Source organism: Kogia breviceps, chromosome 15 (assembly GCF_026419965.1).
Source record: "Kogia breviceps isolate mKogBre1 chromosome 15, mKogBre1 haplotype 1, whole genome shotgun sequence".
Lineage (NCBI taxonomy): Eukaryota > Metazoa > Chordata > Mammalia > Artiodactyla > Physeteridae > Kogia > Kogia breviceps.
The window spans coordinates 73,827,304-73,843,114 of record NC_081324.1 but is presented as its reverse complement, the minus strand read 5'-3'; the positions used below and the strand labels follow the sequence as shown (position 1 = coordinate 73,843,114).

At 50.2% G+C, this 15,811-nt stretch overlaps 1 protein-coding gene and 1 pseudogene across 16 annotated transcripts in view; one reads left to right on the top strand and one right to left on the bottom strand.

Moving 5' to 3' along the window:
- The window catches only part of PXN (paxillin), a 44,593-nt gene extending 36,648 nt beyond the window's left edge, over positions 1-7,945 (bottom strand). For 10 of the 16 annotated variants that reach the window (XM_059040508.2, XM_067015361.1, XM_067015365.1 and 7 more), the window contains exon 1: positions 7,784-7,919. In XM_059040508.2, coding sequence (XP_058896491.1) covers positions 7,784-7,796 — 13 coding nt within the window. In that variant the 5' untranslated portion in view covers positions 7,797-7,919. Of the gene's footprint in view, positions 1-6,905; positions 7,020-7,783 lie in introns of those variants that run through there. The other 6 variants (XM_067015383.1, XM_067015381.1, XM_067015382.1 and 3 more) reach the window with 6 other exon arrangements.
- Positions 7,946-11,201: 3,256 nt separating this feature from the next.
- Positions 11,202-12,070, top strand: LOC131742566 (small ribosomal subunit protein uS2 pseudogene; annotated as a pseudogene).
- The last annotated feature ends 3,741 nt before the right edge of the window (positions 12,071-15,811 follow it).

Genomic DNA, 15,811 nt, shown 5'->3' with positions numbered 1-15,811 from the left:
ATGCAATGTTGCGCTCCACAAAGGGATCAGAGAAGGAGGAGGGGAAGGAAGTGGCGGGTGGGGGGGTTCTGCAGAGAAGCAGATTTTAAGGAAGGGAGGGGAAATATGGCTGCTACAGAGTGAGATGCATTCTTAGCAAAAGAGAAAATGTGGAAGAATGGCCCAGGCTGCATTAAAAACAGAAAAAGGAGCAGACTAAAGAAGTTAGCAGGGGCAGACAGGGCGGGGGAAGGAAACCAGAAGGAAAGGGGATCCAGGTGTATCTGCGGATGGGTCACATTAGGCCATGATGTCGACACTGATGGGAGATGCTGGGGGGGTAAGGGGGGCGCGCAGAGTTACAGGAGGTGTTGAGGTGGAAAAAAGGGGATACAGCAAATAGCAGACCGTCCTGGAGGGTCTGTCTGCTGTGTGCTGAGCGCTCTCACGTCCATATCACGAGGTCTCCTGACAACGAGGGAGGCAGCAGCTCCAGGCTCAGTTCACAGCCCACTTGCAGCAGGGTCTTTCTGTTGTTGCAAGAGGCCCGAGTGTCCATGGCTCATTCAAAAAGGCTCCCAGACTGGCGTCAAGAGGAGCGTCGAGCCATCTGAGGATCCTTGCGCTGAACCGAGAGGAGATCCCCGAAGGCCTCGGCCCACCTTGCTCATGCTAGCTCACCCTGGGTTCCACACTTTCAAACGGCCGCAAGTGTGTGACTCGCTCTCTCCAACAAGAAAACAGAACAGAACATGGCTGTTTCTGCCAAGCGAGTTCTGAATAAGCTGCATTCCATTTCATTAAAACAATTACCTGAGTCCCAGCCAAGAATTACATAAAGCTTCCTCCCAGCACCACCCCTCTCCACCCCCACCCCCACAAAACACACATCATCCTGCTCCTCAAACAGGCAGTCAGCCTGGACACACGGCTCTGAGACCTCCCTAGGATGACCCCATGATCATGACCCAGAGGCCAGCCTCTGTATCCTTGCTCGCTGACAGACAGACGTGAGGCTCACAGAAGACCCTCGTGAAAAACACTCCCCTTACGAGGGCCGACTAGCTGCCCAAAATGCTTCTAGTAGGCACCAGGGCCCTCAAAGCCAAGGGGGCCACTGGTGCCGGAACCCAGCTATTTCTCCCAAACAGATGGGAGGCCTGGTGGACAGGATTTGAGTCCACACAAACCAAGACAAGAGACCTGGGAGTGGGGATTCCAGGAGAGGGAGCCTCAAGCCTGGAGAACTGGACAGCCAGTGGAGCTGCAAGCAAGAGCCTGGGGCCACTCCGGTCTCCTCCGCTGCCCACAGGCTAATGGTGTTCCTTTGGCCACAGATAAGAGGTTCGTGATGTGAAGTGAACGGCATTTCGTCCCCTCCCCCAGGCTGCAGCTGCCCAGAGGCTGCTCTCTGCCTTTTGTAAAGACTTGCTCTGCATCCCACCCAGACAACCCCTTCCAAACTCCAACCAGAGCCCAGCATCTCCCTTGCCCTGACCCCGGTCCGGTTAACATCACCACACCCAAAATAACCCCAGAGGCTCCCTCCACACCAGGGAAGCTCACTGTCTCTGCCTGGCCCTGTCCTTTTTTCTGCATGGGTCACCATGTGCCCCCATCCCCAGTTGAGAGTCACCAGTCACCACCATCCCAGAACCACTTGGCTCCTGTCTCTGCCCACCCAGGGAGGCCGAGAGTCACTCAGGTCAACCACAGGTAGTCACTTATGAGCACCCCTGACCAAATAACTCCAAGCCCACTATGGAAAAGCAAGGTTTTCTTACTTTTTTCCCAGCTTTTTATCATGAAAATGTCTAAACATACAGAGAAGTTGAAAGGCCATTGCAATGAGCATCCATATACCCTCTACCTAGATTCAGTCATAGTTAATGTTTTTGCCACTTTTTTGTACACACTTGTACAAATTTTATCTCTCCTTCTCTCTCTCTACATATATACACAGTATATACACATATCCCCCTTTCTTTTTTTTACTACATCATTTAAAACTAAGTTGCAGACATCATGATATTTCACTCCCAAATACTTTCGCATGCACCTAAATAACAATGTTCTCCCATAAAACCACAATACCACAATCACACAAGAAATAAGCATTAAAAGGCCATCTTTAAGGGAAAATTTGGCCACCAGGGCTCTGCTGGGCCTGGCCAACCACATATTCTGCCTGTCAATGGCCTAGCATCCAAGGCCTCCCTGGAGAGGCCAGCCCTGGGCCCCACTGGTTAGGCAATCAATCCATTAGTTAGAAGACTTATCTGGATATGAATGGACGCTTGAGGCCGGATGTGACTCCAACTGAAAAGGCAACGTGGACCTGGGAGGCCGTGGTGGATCCAGGCCTATCCCAGGTCCGGAGACCATCTCTGGACAGCCCGCCCCCCCTTTTTTTTGGCTTCACTGCCCAGCGTGTGGGATCTTGATTCCTTGACCAGCATCGAACCCAGGCCCACTGCAGTGGAAGTGCAGAGTCCCAACCAATGGACCGCCAGGGAACTCCCCTGCATACCCCTATGAATCTGCTGTTTTGTCAAGATTTCTGGGAAAATTCAACTTCCTAATGCTTTCTCTCCCTCTCTCCCTCCCACAGGACATCCTCAATTCTCCACCTCAAAAGTTTCCTAGGACTTCCTCCTCTGGAAATGGGCTGGCTCCCAATGGCAGCCATGTGCAAACACCTGAACAAAGACAGGAGAGTGTATGGGGTGGGGGGCACAGAGGGCTCTGATTCCAACCACAAGGAGTAAAGAGGAAGCTCAGAACCCGCTCCAGGTGCTCCGCAGCAGCTGTGCTGTAAGCTCGCAGCCCTGTCTTGAGGCTAACAGGTGCCTGAAGAGGTAACAGGTAAGAGAGGAATGAGGTCCTCCTCTGAGCAGGAGATACTGCCACAAGTGCCCAGCATCCCATCCTCAGCATGGCATCCCCATGAAAGAACAAATGAGAGGGAAGAAGCCACAGAGAACAGGAAAAAGACAGATGTGAGACACTGAACAGAGAATGTGTGTGGGGGAAGGGGCAGAAAAGATTTTTAGCATCCTAGAAATGGAAAGCAATCAAACCAACAGGCAACCCAAGGGCTTCCCTGGTGGCGCAGTGGTTAAGAGTCCGCCTGCCAATGCAGGGGACATGGGTTCGAGCCCCGGTCCGGGAAGATCCCACATGCTGTGGAGCAACTAAGCCCGGGAGCCACAACTACTGAGCCTGCACTCTGGAGCCCGCGAGCCACAACTACTGAGCCCACACACTGCAACTACTGAAGCCCACACACCTACAGCCCATGCTCCACGACGAGAGGCCACTGCAGTGGGAAGTCTGCACACCACAACGAAAAGTAGCCCCCGCTCACTGTAACTAGAGAAAGCCCACGTGCAGCAATGAAGACCCAATGCAGCCAAAAATAAAAATAAATAAATAATTTTTTAAAAAAAACACGTAACCGAGATTGATCCAGTATCATGAACAGACATGTAAAAATGGTTACAAGCCCAATCTGCATTTAAATCACAGCTCTGCCACTCACTAGTTATAGAACTTGGGCAAGCGGGTGCACCCTTTCTGTGCCTCCATTTTACCATCTGTAAAATGGATAGTAGTAGTAATAACGGAACCTGCACCTCATAGGGCCAACATGATTCAATGAAACAATGTATGTAAGGTACCCAGCACAGGGCCTGCACACAGTAAGTGCTCAATAAACATTACAGTAAGAGTTCTGCAAACACTGTAAAAAAGAAAAAGTGTTCTACAGATAGCTGTTATTATTAACGAAGGCACTGAGACCAGGACAACCCAGGGGAGGGCTGGAACGGGAGTGAAGCTGGGAGGAAGTTTTTTCAACATCTCTGGCCTTGGAACAAGGTAAAGGCCCAAGGGAAGCTTTGGAGAGTAGGCACACTCAGGCACGATGAATAAACGGGGGAGGAGGGCTGGTCAGCACATCCACAGTTAATTTGGCCTTCCACTGGCCAATGCACAGCCACCCCTGGGGAAACTGGAAGAAAAGAATACTGAGATGTTCCCTCGAGGGACTTCAAACCCACAGTGGCAGGGCTCTGGCCCCCAGCAGCCTGAACATTTCCACACTAAGCTATGGCTGCCCAGCAGAAAGGGCACCTGCTTAAGAATCCAGCACTCCAGGGTCTGAATCCCAGCTCTGCACCTCACTAGCACACAGCCCCGGAGAAGATCTGGCCCTGACACAGAGCCCCACTAGGAACTCACCATCACCCCACGGGCCGCGCCTGTCACAGGGCCAGCAGCTGGGTGCCCTGACCCTAGCCTAACACACAGAGGCACCACAGATGGGTGAGCCCAAAGTCCAGACTTTCCATGGAACAGAGAGGCTCCGTAGCCCGGAATGCCCCAGGCAACTCCCCTGCTCCCCAGTACTCCCCCCAAGGACAATGAGGCACTGTGTTCCAGAGGGTCAAGACTGCTGAGAAGCTGCACGAAGACAGGTCCAGATTCCAGCAGCAACTGGGCATTGCCAACAGCTGGCTGTTCCCCCTGCAAGGGATGGGAAAGGCAAAGCTATCAAGGCCTGAACCAGACCACCCTTTGCCACCATGACCATATGGGATGGCCCCCAGGGCAGAAATGTAAAAGGTACCCAGCAATTACTCAGGAGGCCCCAGGGCTCATCCCCCTGGTTAATTACCGAGCACTTACTACCTTATTATGATGAAGATGACCAAATCTGGAATTGCATCAATCTGGGTTACAATCCCAGTGCCCCCCACTGAATTTCCCTGACTCAGATTTCTGCATCTGTAAAGCGGAGATTAAACACCTCCCTCTCGGAATGGCTGGGATAATACCAAGGAATGCTGAGTAGGATGCCTGGCTCCCATCAAGCGCACGTGATCATTATTAGCCCCCAGCTGTGGTCACTGTCCCTACCCCCACCCCAAAGTGCACTAGACACGTGAAGGAGGGGAGAGAGAGGAGTCAGGTCCGAAAACATAATCAGAGTGCATCTCAGTGTTATGAGAACTCTGTCCAGGAAACTCCAGCCAGAACTCGAACAGGGAGAACTCCCAGCCAAACCAGCATCTAAACAGTAATGAGAAAAGCCACCAGCAGCCACCCCGCAGCACAAAGCAGAGAGAACACACACGGAAGGGCAGGACATGCTGTGTTTATGTTTTTCTGCCCAGAGAGCTATAAATTTGTAACTTATTAAACAACACACGGTGAGTTTGTCACTAACAGCTACAGGAAGGGGAGAGTTCCCCAATTTTTTTTAAGACCAAAAAAAGTCACAGCAGAGACTCTGATCCCTCTAGACTTGCTACATGTCAAACACCCCTGTTTCAGGGACCAAGAGGCTCACAGCTGAGAGCACTCTCAGGAGAAAAATAAAAACAAGAGGCCTGGCCTATGTGTCCAGCCTAACTAGGAAAACAGCTGACGGGCAGGGTGCTGAGCAGCCATCCAGACAGCTGATGGGGCCTGAGCACAGAGGCAAATTCCTCTCTCCTCCTGCATAGCCCATTCCTCCCACCCCAGGCTCCGCTCAGCCAGGCGTGGCTGGCCCCCTGGGAGCTTAGGCCAAGGAAGCTGGGCAGCCCAGATTCAGACAACTGAGGAGTCTATGGTGGAAAGCAGCAGAAGTTACAAGTGGCAGCCATACCCCACTGCGACCCCTCCTCAGGAAGAAAGGCCTCGGGGTACACAGAGCTGCAGACCTAGGAGCTAGGGATTAGGCTTTTAGCCATGATTTTGTCATTCTGTGGCTGTGCAACCCTCAGCAAGTGAATCAACCTCTCTCAGCCTCAGTTTTCTCAATTTGTAAAAGGCAGGTAGTAATGATAGCAGTGGCCCTAAAGGGCTCTCAGAAAGGGCTGCTGTGAGGACAAGATGAGTTGAGGCACAGGGAAGTACTCCATGAACAGCAAATTTAAATTCCTACAATCCACTCTGCCAGGGCACTCTCTTTCTTTTCAGAGACAAACTCAGTTTCCTGGCCCTAAATGGAAGACTGTCAGAGGACAGGAATTCCGGGCTTCAACTGCAAACTCTAAAAAGACTTTCTCAGTCCTTCAAACAGCAAGGGGACTGTCTAGAAGCAACAGAACCCCCATCAACGTTTCAGAAACTGTAACTCTGCTCGCAAATTCCCACTGGGAAAGCACTGAGACTTTCAGATCCTGATTCGAAAAACATCCCCCCCAGCCTCCTTTCAGCTCAGTTATTTTCATGTGAAAAAAAAAAAAAAAATACCTGTCTGAAAGCCATGCCAACCTTGAGTGTGTTGGAAAAATGGGTGCCAAGCCAGACCCAAAGGCAGAACTATGCTTGGCAACCATCTCACTCTGCAAAACAGGCAGGACCGGACACCATACCCAGCTCCAGGATCTCAGGGTCAGTGGGGTGGGGAGGCACCCTGATCCCAAAAGGAAGCCTCCGGGAAGCAGTCAAGTCCCAATCCTCCTCCCTGTCCCCTTGGAAATTCAGTGCCTACAAATAGCCAGTCTTAATTTAGTGCCCTGTGTGCTCAGGGGAGGCCCATCAGTCCTGTCTGATGAATCCACCCCTCAGAGCCTGAGACAGAGAAAGCATCAGCGGTCACACAAGCCACCCACAGTCCACAGAGGGAAGACAAGGCTCCTACAGAGAAGAAACTTTTCCCCCCTCCTCAACTCCCCGGCTCAGAGGCCCTGCAGCTACAGGCGTGAAGGGGAGGAAGGGAGAGTGAATCCTCCCACTCCAGAGTTCACACCACTCAAGGCATTCCTAGAACCCTGGCACCAAGCTCCCTGGGTTTAGTGTCTGGTTCCAGGAGATACTTTCCCCTGCCCTAACACCAGATCAAGACTGAACTGAGAAGAGTAATTTGGGAGCTCCACTAAAACAGCTCAACGAAAACAGTAAAAACTCTGTTCTGGGCATCTTAACTTCCTTACCTGCGTGGCTTCCCGCAAGTTATGCTGCTGCGGGGGTGGAGGGAACGTTACCAGCCTGGACAAGTTCAAAGATGGCCATACCTTGGGGCCCACTTCCCACCTCATTTCTCTGGCATTTCACCAGAGTCTGTCTCCCCAGCTTACTCTTCTAGGATGAGGCTGATCTGTGATATAAAAGGGGAGGGGCTGGTCCACAGAGTGACCAGGGCAGTCAGTGAAATGGACTGGGGGGGATCAGTGGGACAGGAGGGAAACTTGTCTTTGTGGAAGCTCAGAAGCTCATCAGAGGCTTATCTCTAACTTGTGAATCTGACCTGTAAAATGAAAGGCGTCGGCTCGGTGGGGCTACCCCTGAAGTGAGGATGTCAGTCTGTGAAGGGGTGGTCCTCGAGGGGGTGGGAGCATATCCTGGGATTGAGGGCCCCGCCTGTGAGATTAGGCAGCTGATCCCCAAACTGGGTGTTCCATCTGTGCGATGGGGGTGGGGGAAAGGTCTGTGAAGTGAGGGTCCCACAGCTGGGGAGGTGGTCAGGTCCAGGCAGTGGGGGCCCGTCCCTGAGGCGGATGGGGCGGGTCCTTGACGTGGGTCCCTGAAGCTGCTCTGGGAGATGGGGGTGGAACCCCGAGGTCGAGGGTCCGGAGGTGGGGTTGTCCTCGAAGCGAGGGGGTGGCAGCTGTGAGGACGGTGCGGGGCTGGCCTTGGCCTGGGACTCAGGCCCAGAGCGGGATCCCGGCCCCGCAGAGCCCGGGCCGGCCGAAACCAGAGCCGGGACCCGGGCCGCCGCGGGTGAGATTCCGCCTGCCGCTCGCTCGCGCCCGCACCGGCCTGGGGCCGCGCACCCCTCACTGCCTACTCCTTCGGCCTCCCGCTCACTCACCGAGGTCGTCCATGGCGGGGCCGCGGGCGCCGGCAGCCGGCTCGGCGTCGCGCTCGCTGCCCGTCCCGGGGCCGCTCTTCACCGCCGCGCAACTTTTCCGCCGCGAGCCTCGGCCCGGAACGGAACGCGCCGCCGCCGCGCGCGCCCGCGCCCGCCGCGCGTCCCGCCCCCAGCTGCCCCCGCGAGCACGCGCGCCCCGCCCCCGCCGCGCGCTCCTCCCGTGGTCGCCCCCGCGAGGCTGCTGGCCCCGCCCCGTGGGCACGCTGGACCCGCCCCCGCCGCCGGCCCACGAGAGCGCGCGCAGCCTGGACGGTGGGCGCCGCTGGGCGAGGCGGCAGCGCCGCCTTGTGGCTGAGCAGGCAGGTGGGACGCTCCCAGGCCTTCAGGCCCTCTGTCAGTCTTTCTCTGTCTGAGAGTCACATGCCTGACTGGCTAACAGATCCATCTGGCTGTCTTGACATCTCACAATCTGACCTATGTCTGTCCATCCATCAGTCACTCATTCATCACATGTCTGTCCACTGGAGAGTCATATTTGTCCGTCTGTCTATCTCCCAGTAAGTCGCCTCCCAAGAGGACCCTAAATCAGTACCAGGAGAGGCCGGCAACATTTGGAGGACCTTTTCTCGGGGCGCCCTTTGGATCGATGGCAGTGAAGCTCGCAGCCCAGGTTTTGGGGCCAGATTCAATATTTTCGAGGTTATATATCCTTTAATCTTCCACATATCCATCCTCCCTAGACGGAGATTTTTCTGAAACTCTGCATGGAGCAAAAAAGGACCCCACCTTAGACAGTAAAGGAAAAGCTACAGGGACGTTACACCCAGCGCTGGGCATAGTTTCCTGAAACACCCCACTGCCATCCCAGACTCCAGAGGGGTTTTGCTCCCACAGACTCAGAAATCGGGTAATAGGGGCTTCCCTGGTGGCACAGTGGTTAAGAATCCGCCTGCCAATGCAGGGGACAAGGGTTCGAGCCCTGTCCAGGAAGATCCTACATGCCGCAGAGCAACTAGGCCCATGCACCACAACTACTGAGCCTGCGCTATAGAACCCATGAGCCACAACTACTGAAGCCTGAGCACCTAGAGCCTGTGCTCCACAACGAAGAGTAGCCCCCACTCACCACAACTAGAGAAAGCCCACTCGCAGCAACAAAGACCCAACGCAGCCAAAAAAAAAAAAAGTTCCCCTTCCCACAGAAATCCAGCCAAGACCCTCTGTGTTGGGTTAGGTTCTCCAGGAAGCAGATGTTGAGATAGAGTTGGAGGAATGCCTGTGTGAGAGAAAGAGGAAGAGGCAGGACGGCAAGGAGAAACTTGGATATGACAAAGATAAGCCAACTCAATTGGGAGCCCTGGAACAAAATTTCATTAGAGGAGTCCTCATTGGGCAGAAATGTCCAGGCCCCAATTCCCCCACCATGTTCAGCCATCAGCTAGGGATGCCCATAAAGTGTGTGGCCTTGTCCTTCATGAAGGCCCTGCATCTGGAAGCTGTCATTTCTCAAGCTGGATGACAAGCTCTTTTTTGAAGGCAGAACCAAGTGGCTCTCCTCTGTGGATGCCACATTCTCCTCCATTAAAATTCAAGAGCTAAGACTGCTTCCCAGCTAGGCAGTCGATTGCATGCCCTTCCAACACCTTCCATGTACTTCTGTGTTGTAGGCACTTCTCTCTGCTGTAATTTACATTTAGTGGTAGGATTGTTTGATAAATGTCTCTCTCCCTTTCAGACTAAAAGTGCACAAGGGCAGAAACCATGTCCATTTTTGCTCATATCTGTACTTAGTCTGTGTGTTTCACATAGTAAGCACTCAATATATATTTGCTGAATGGCTGGCAGATGTTGTGCCTGACACTTGGAACAAAGCAAACTGTAGTCCCTTTCCTCAGAAAGTTCACAGTTTAATGGCAGATTAAGACACTCAATGATGAGATATTTATTGGCACTCCCTTCGAACAGGTTCTGTTTTGGGGCTGGTGATACAATGATGAATAAGACTGATATGGTGCCTGCCTCCTTGGGATTTAGTCCAAAAGGGCAGACAGAAGAGCAAACAGGCCTGAATAAAGGATGAATAACCTCACACCATTCCCAGCTGCCTGGGACAGCATATGCAAAGGCTTTTAGGCAAGACAGCGACCATGGTGCATTGGAAGAACTAAAAGGAAATTGTAGCATGGAATACAAGGTGAAGACTGATAATGGGGGTACAGAGAGGTTAGCAGGCGCACCTACCCTGCATCACACACTGGGCTAAAGCTGGAAGAGGCATAAAGAAGAACCCACAATTAGTCTAATTCACATTAAGCCCTGGAGTTTCTGGGGCGAACAGTATGCTAAAACTGTAATAGGGGATATTACAACGCGGATGTAATGTCACATTTCCTCTAGAGGAGGTCAAATGTGTTCTCTTCAAAACAATAGTAACAATTATAATTGTACTATCAATATAATGAACAGGCTGTGGGCTGGGTGCTTTCCATGCTTTTTTGCATTTAATTCTGACCACAAGCCTAGGAGATGACCGCTATTATCCCCTTTTCCAGTTGGAAAAGTTAAGAATAAAGAGATTGAGTTACCCAAGGTCACAGAGCTATTAAGTGGGAAGACTGGGATCTGAACCTGGAAATTCTTTGCTAAGGCCTGTGCGGGAGACCTGCTACTGTGCCAGGTGAAACCATTATCCTTAAACCAATACCAGGACATACACTTGTCCCTGTCTCAAAGGTCTCAAACCTTTTTCAAAGCAATATTCCCTGGAGAGGAAAAACAAGACATCAATTGAGCCATCAATTTTGCCCTTGGTGGTTGGAGTTCTAAGGAGAACTCAGTCTTTGGAGTTCAGTGTTGGTGATGTTGGACACTCAGACCCCTGCTTGGGATTTCCTAATGTAAAGAGCCCCAAAATACCTTTTCCTGGGACTTCCCTGGTGGTCCAGTGTTTAAGAATCCATCTTCCAATGCAGGGGACACAGGTTCGATCTCTGGTTGGGGAACTAAGATCCCACATGCCACAGGGCAGCTAAGCCTGCGTGCCACATCTACTGAGCCCGAGAGCTCTGGAGCCTGCGAGCCACAACTAGAGAGAAGCCCACAGGCCGCAACTAGAGAGAAGCCCGCACACCGCAACGAAGAGCCCATGTGCTGCAACGAAAGATACCGCGTGCCGCAACTAAGACCTGATGCAGCCAAAAATAAATAATCAATAAATAAAAATTTTTAAGAAAAGGATCTTTAAAAAAAAAACAAAACACTTTTTCCTCCCCTCGGAGACTCCCATCCCCTAGCCATCAGACTTGATTAACTCAAACCAGGTTTTCTCATACTTCCTAAGGATGAACTGGCATTGCCTTTCCGCGCTACCCAGACAGGGGTCCATATGGCGTTGCTCTGGTTTCCCATCGTAACTTAAAGGGAAATTTTCACAATGTCCGGAGCCCTTGATGTCCAGCGAATGAAGGAGGAGGATGTCCTCAAATTCCTTGCAGCAGGAACCCACTTAGGTGGCACCAACCTTGACTTCCAAATGGAACAGTACATCTACAAAGGAAAAGTGATGGCACCTACGTCATAAGTCTGAAGGGAACCTGGGAGAAGTTTCTGTTGGCAGCTCGTACCACTGTTGCCGTTGAAAACCCAGGTGATGTCAGTGTCATATCCTCCAGGAATACTGGCCAGTGAGCTGGGCTGAAGTTTGCTGCTGCCACTGGAGCCACTCCTATTGCTGACCACTTCACTCCTGGAAACTTCACTAACCAGATCCAGGCAGCCTTCCAGGAGCCAAGACTTCTGGTGGTTACTGATCCCAGGGCTGACCACCAGCCTCTCACAGGGGCCCCTTACGTTAACCTGCCTACCATTGGTCTGTGTAACAGCTTCTCCTCTGCACTGTGTGGACATTGGCATCCCGTGCAACAGGGGAGCTCACTCAGTGGGTCTGATGTGGTGGATACTTACCCGGGAAGTTCTGCACGTGTGTGGCACCATCTACTGTGAACACCCATGGGAGGTCATGCCTGATCTCTACTTCTACAGAGATCCTGAAGAGATTGAAAAGGAGGAGCAGGCAGCAGCTGAGAAGGCTGTGACCAAGGAGGAATTTCAGGGTGAATGGACCGCCCCACCTCCTGAGTTCATTGCTGCTCAACCTGAGGTGGCAGACTGGTCCGAAGGTGTGCAGGTGCCCTCTGTGCCTATTCAGCAATGCCCCACTGAAGGCGGGTCTGCAGCTCCCACTACTCAGGCCACTGAATGGGTAGAACAACCACTGAGTGGTCTTAAGCTCTTCTTCCACAAACTCTTGAAATGGAAATAGGTTGACGGAAAATAGTCTCAAAAAGAAAAAAAAAAAAAGAACTGACATTGACAGGACATTGATGGACAGCCCTGCCAAAACTGAATTCAGGGTCCTCACGGTGAGAAAACAGCCTCCAAGAAAGTAGATCCTGCATGGAATCACTCCACAGCCGAATGTTCTGAGGCCCTCTAGTCCATGGAATGTCAGTGTTTTCAGACACGTGCTGTTCCTTCCACCTGGATGGCTCTTGATGCCTCTTCCTGTCACAGCCCACGGACCCCTCTGCTTAGCAGTGTGGGGTAGAGGTTAAGTGCACAGCTCATTGGACTGACTCCACCCAGGTGCTAATGCCAGCTTTGTTCCTTGCTGGTGCTGAATCTCAAACAATTCACTCTTTGTGCCAGTTTCCTCCTCTGTAGAAAGAAGATAAATAATACCTACCTATCAGAGTCATCATAGGATTAAACAAGATACTACACATTTACTACTTAGCATAATCCTTGTCGCTAACAAGCACTCTCTAACTCAGTGCTATCCCCTAGAAACAAAATGCAAGCCACATATTAAAAATTTTTAAATTTTTAAATTAGTAATTAAAAACTTTTAAAATTAGTAATTAAAAATTTTCTAGTAGCCACATTAAAAAAGATAAAAAGAAACAGTTAAAAATAATCTTAGTATATTTTACCTAATCCAGTCTATCCTAAATGTTATCATTTCAACTTGTAATCAATATAAAAAATATCAGTGAGATACCTCACTTTTTTAAATAGGAAGTCTTTGAAATCATATGTGCATTTTACACTGACAGCACATTTCATTTCCACTAGCCACAGTCCAAGGGCTCAGTAGCCACATGTGACTAGGGGCTACCACACTGGACAGCACAGATTTAAATGATAGCTGGCATCATTATTTGGGGGGCATTTCAACCTAAAAGCCATTCCCCCAGAAAACCGTTCCCTGGCCTGGTAGACTATGTCAGGGCTCCTGTTATTAAGACCTTTTTTTTTTAGCACCCTGAAAGCACTCCTCATAATTATACAGTTGACTCTTGGAAAACACTGGTTTGAATGGAGCAGTTCCACCTACAAGCAGATTTTTTTTTTCAATAAATTCAGATAGTACTACACAACCCATGGTTAACTGAATCTGCGAATGCAGAACTGAAGATACAGAGGGCCGACTATGGCACTTAAGCATCCAGGGATTTTGGTACATTTGGAACCAATCGCAGATAACGAGGGACGGCTGTAATTAAACACTTCTTATGCACTCGTTTGCATCTGTCCATCTCCTACCAGATTCTAGGCTTCAGGAAGGCAGAGACTAAGTCTGTCTCATTCCCTGCTCTACCCCAGTACCTGACACAGGACACGGCACATAGTAGGTGCTGAATAAAAATATGTTGTGTGAATAACATTTGTTAAGTACCCATTTAATGAACTAAGTTTACCACTGCACTAATTGATGTTGGGAAGAAAGAGGGGATGAAGGGGAAGAAAAGATTTAGAAGAATAAATTCCAGAGCTTACAATACAGATGTGGAAGTTTTCTTTACAAAAACAGTAGTTGTTCATTGCAGAAAGAATTTTAGAAAAACAACAACAGATAAACCGAGATATAAAAATTAAAAGTATCCATAATCCCCCCAAAATTAATGACCAGTTGTAGATTCTTCTAGAGCAGTCTTTTACACACATTGACACACATATTGGGAACATTTATTGTTTAGCACGTGGGAAGCAACATGTTAAGTCTTTTACATTATCATCTCATTTAATCCTCACGAAGATCCAATGGGGGTTTTATGCCTATTTTCCAGGCCAGGAAACTAAGGCTCATAAATGAGGTCATGTGCCCAAGGCCACACAAGTACGAAGTGGCAAAGTCGGGATTCAAACCCAGGACTGTCTGACTTTACAGTCTAGGACATGGCTCCTGAAGGGGAGCTTGGGGACTGTGTCACACACCCCTTGGCAAGTTCAAGTTCCCCAGAGGGTTTGAACACAACGCCTTGAGGAGGCCCTGCTGTTTCTGAATTTGGGGGGAGGGCACCCCCCCTCATTGTCCTGCTTAAAATCTTCCTCACAGCAGAATAAAGCCCAGTGATTTTCCACCAACTCTCCTTTCTCCTTTCTCAGCTCCAGTCACAGGGAAAGACTTCAATTTTTTGGCTGCACCATGCAGCTTGTCAGATCATAGGTCCCTGACCAAGGATTGAACCCAGGCCCTCAGCAGTGAAAGAGTGGAGTCCTAACCACTGGACTGCCAGGGAATTTCTGGGAATGACTTTCAATTCCTCCAAGAGGCCACATCCTCCTGGCTCCAGAACCCTGCAGGTACTGATACCCCGGCTAAAAGGCATCCTGTCCTCTTTCTCCTGGTTAACTTCTCTCCTCCTTCAGTTCACAGCTCAACACCCCCTCCTCCAGGAGGCCTTCCCTGACCACCACCCAGGCTTGGATAATTGGCCCCACAATCCTCACCAAAGCATATAACTCTGTGTCAGGCACCATGGGGAGCCTTTTTCCTATATTATCTCATGTAATACCCACAAAATCTCTACAGCACTGGCACATTGGAATGACCTGGGAAGTTTTTATTTTTTTGGCGGTGTTGGATCATCGTTGTTGTGCGGGCTTTCTCTAGTTGCGTTGAACGGGGGCTACCTTTCATTGCCGTGCACAGGCTTCTCATCGTGGTGGCTTCTTTTGTTGCAGAGCACGGGCTCTAGGCACGCGGGCTTCAGTAGTTGTGGTGCACGGGCTTAGTTGCTCTGCGGCATGTGGGATCTTCCCAGACCAGGGATCGAACCCGTGTCCCCTGCATTGGCAGGTGGATTCTTTTTTTTTTTAAAAAAACATCTTTATCGGAGTATAATTGCTTTACAATGGTGTGTTAGTTTCTGCTGTATAACAAAGTGATCAGCTATACATATACATATATCCCCATACCTCCTTCCTCTTGCGTCTCCCTCCCATCCTCTGTACCCACCCCTCTAGGTGGTCACAAAGCACCGAACTGATCTCCCTGTGCTATGCGCTGCTTCCCACTAGCTATCTATTTTACGTTTGGTAGTGTATATATATGTCCATGCCACTCTCTCACTTCGTCCCAGCTTACCCTTCCCCCTCCCCGTGTCCTCAAGTCCATTCTCTACGTCTGCGTCCTTATTCCTATCCTGCCCCTAAGTTCTTCAGAACCTTTTTTTTTTTTTTTTAGATTCCATGTATATGTGTTAGCATATGGTATTTGTTTTTCTCTTTCTGATTAACTTCACTCTGTATGACAGACTTTAGGTCCATCTACCTCACTACAAATAACTCAATTTTGTTTCTTTTTATGGCTGAGTAATATTCCATTGTATATGTGTGCCACATCTTCTTTATCCATTCATCTGTCGTTGGACACTTAGGTTGCTTAGGTTGCTTCCTTATGATAACTTAGGTTATCATAAATAGAGCTGCAATGAACATTGTGGTACATGTCTCTTTTTGAATTATGGTTTTCTCGGGGTATATGCCCAGTAGTGGGATTGCTGGGTCATATGGTAGTTCTATTTTTAGTTTTTTAAGGAATCTCCATACTGTTCTCCATAGTGGCTGTATCAATTTACATTCCCACCAACAGTGCAAGAGGGTTCCCTTTTCTCCACACCCTCTCCAGCATTTATTGTTTGTAGATTTTTTGATGATGGCCATTCTGACTGGTGTGAGGTGATA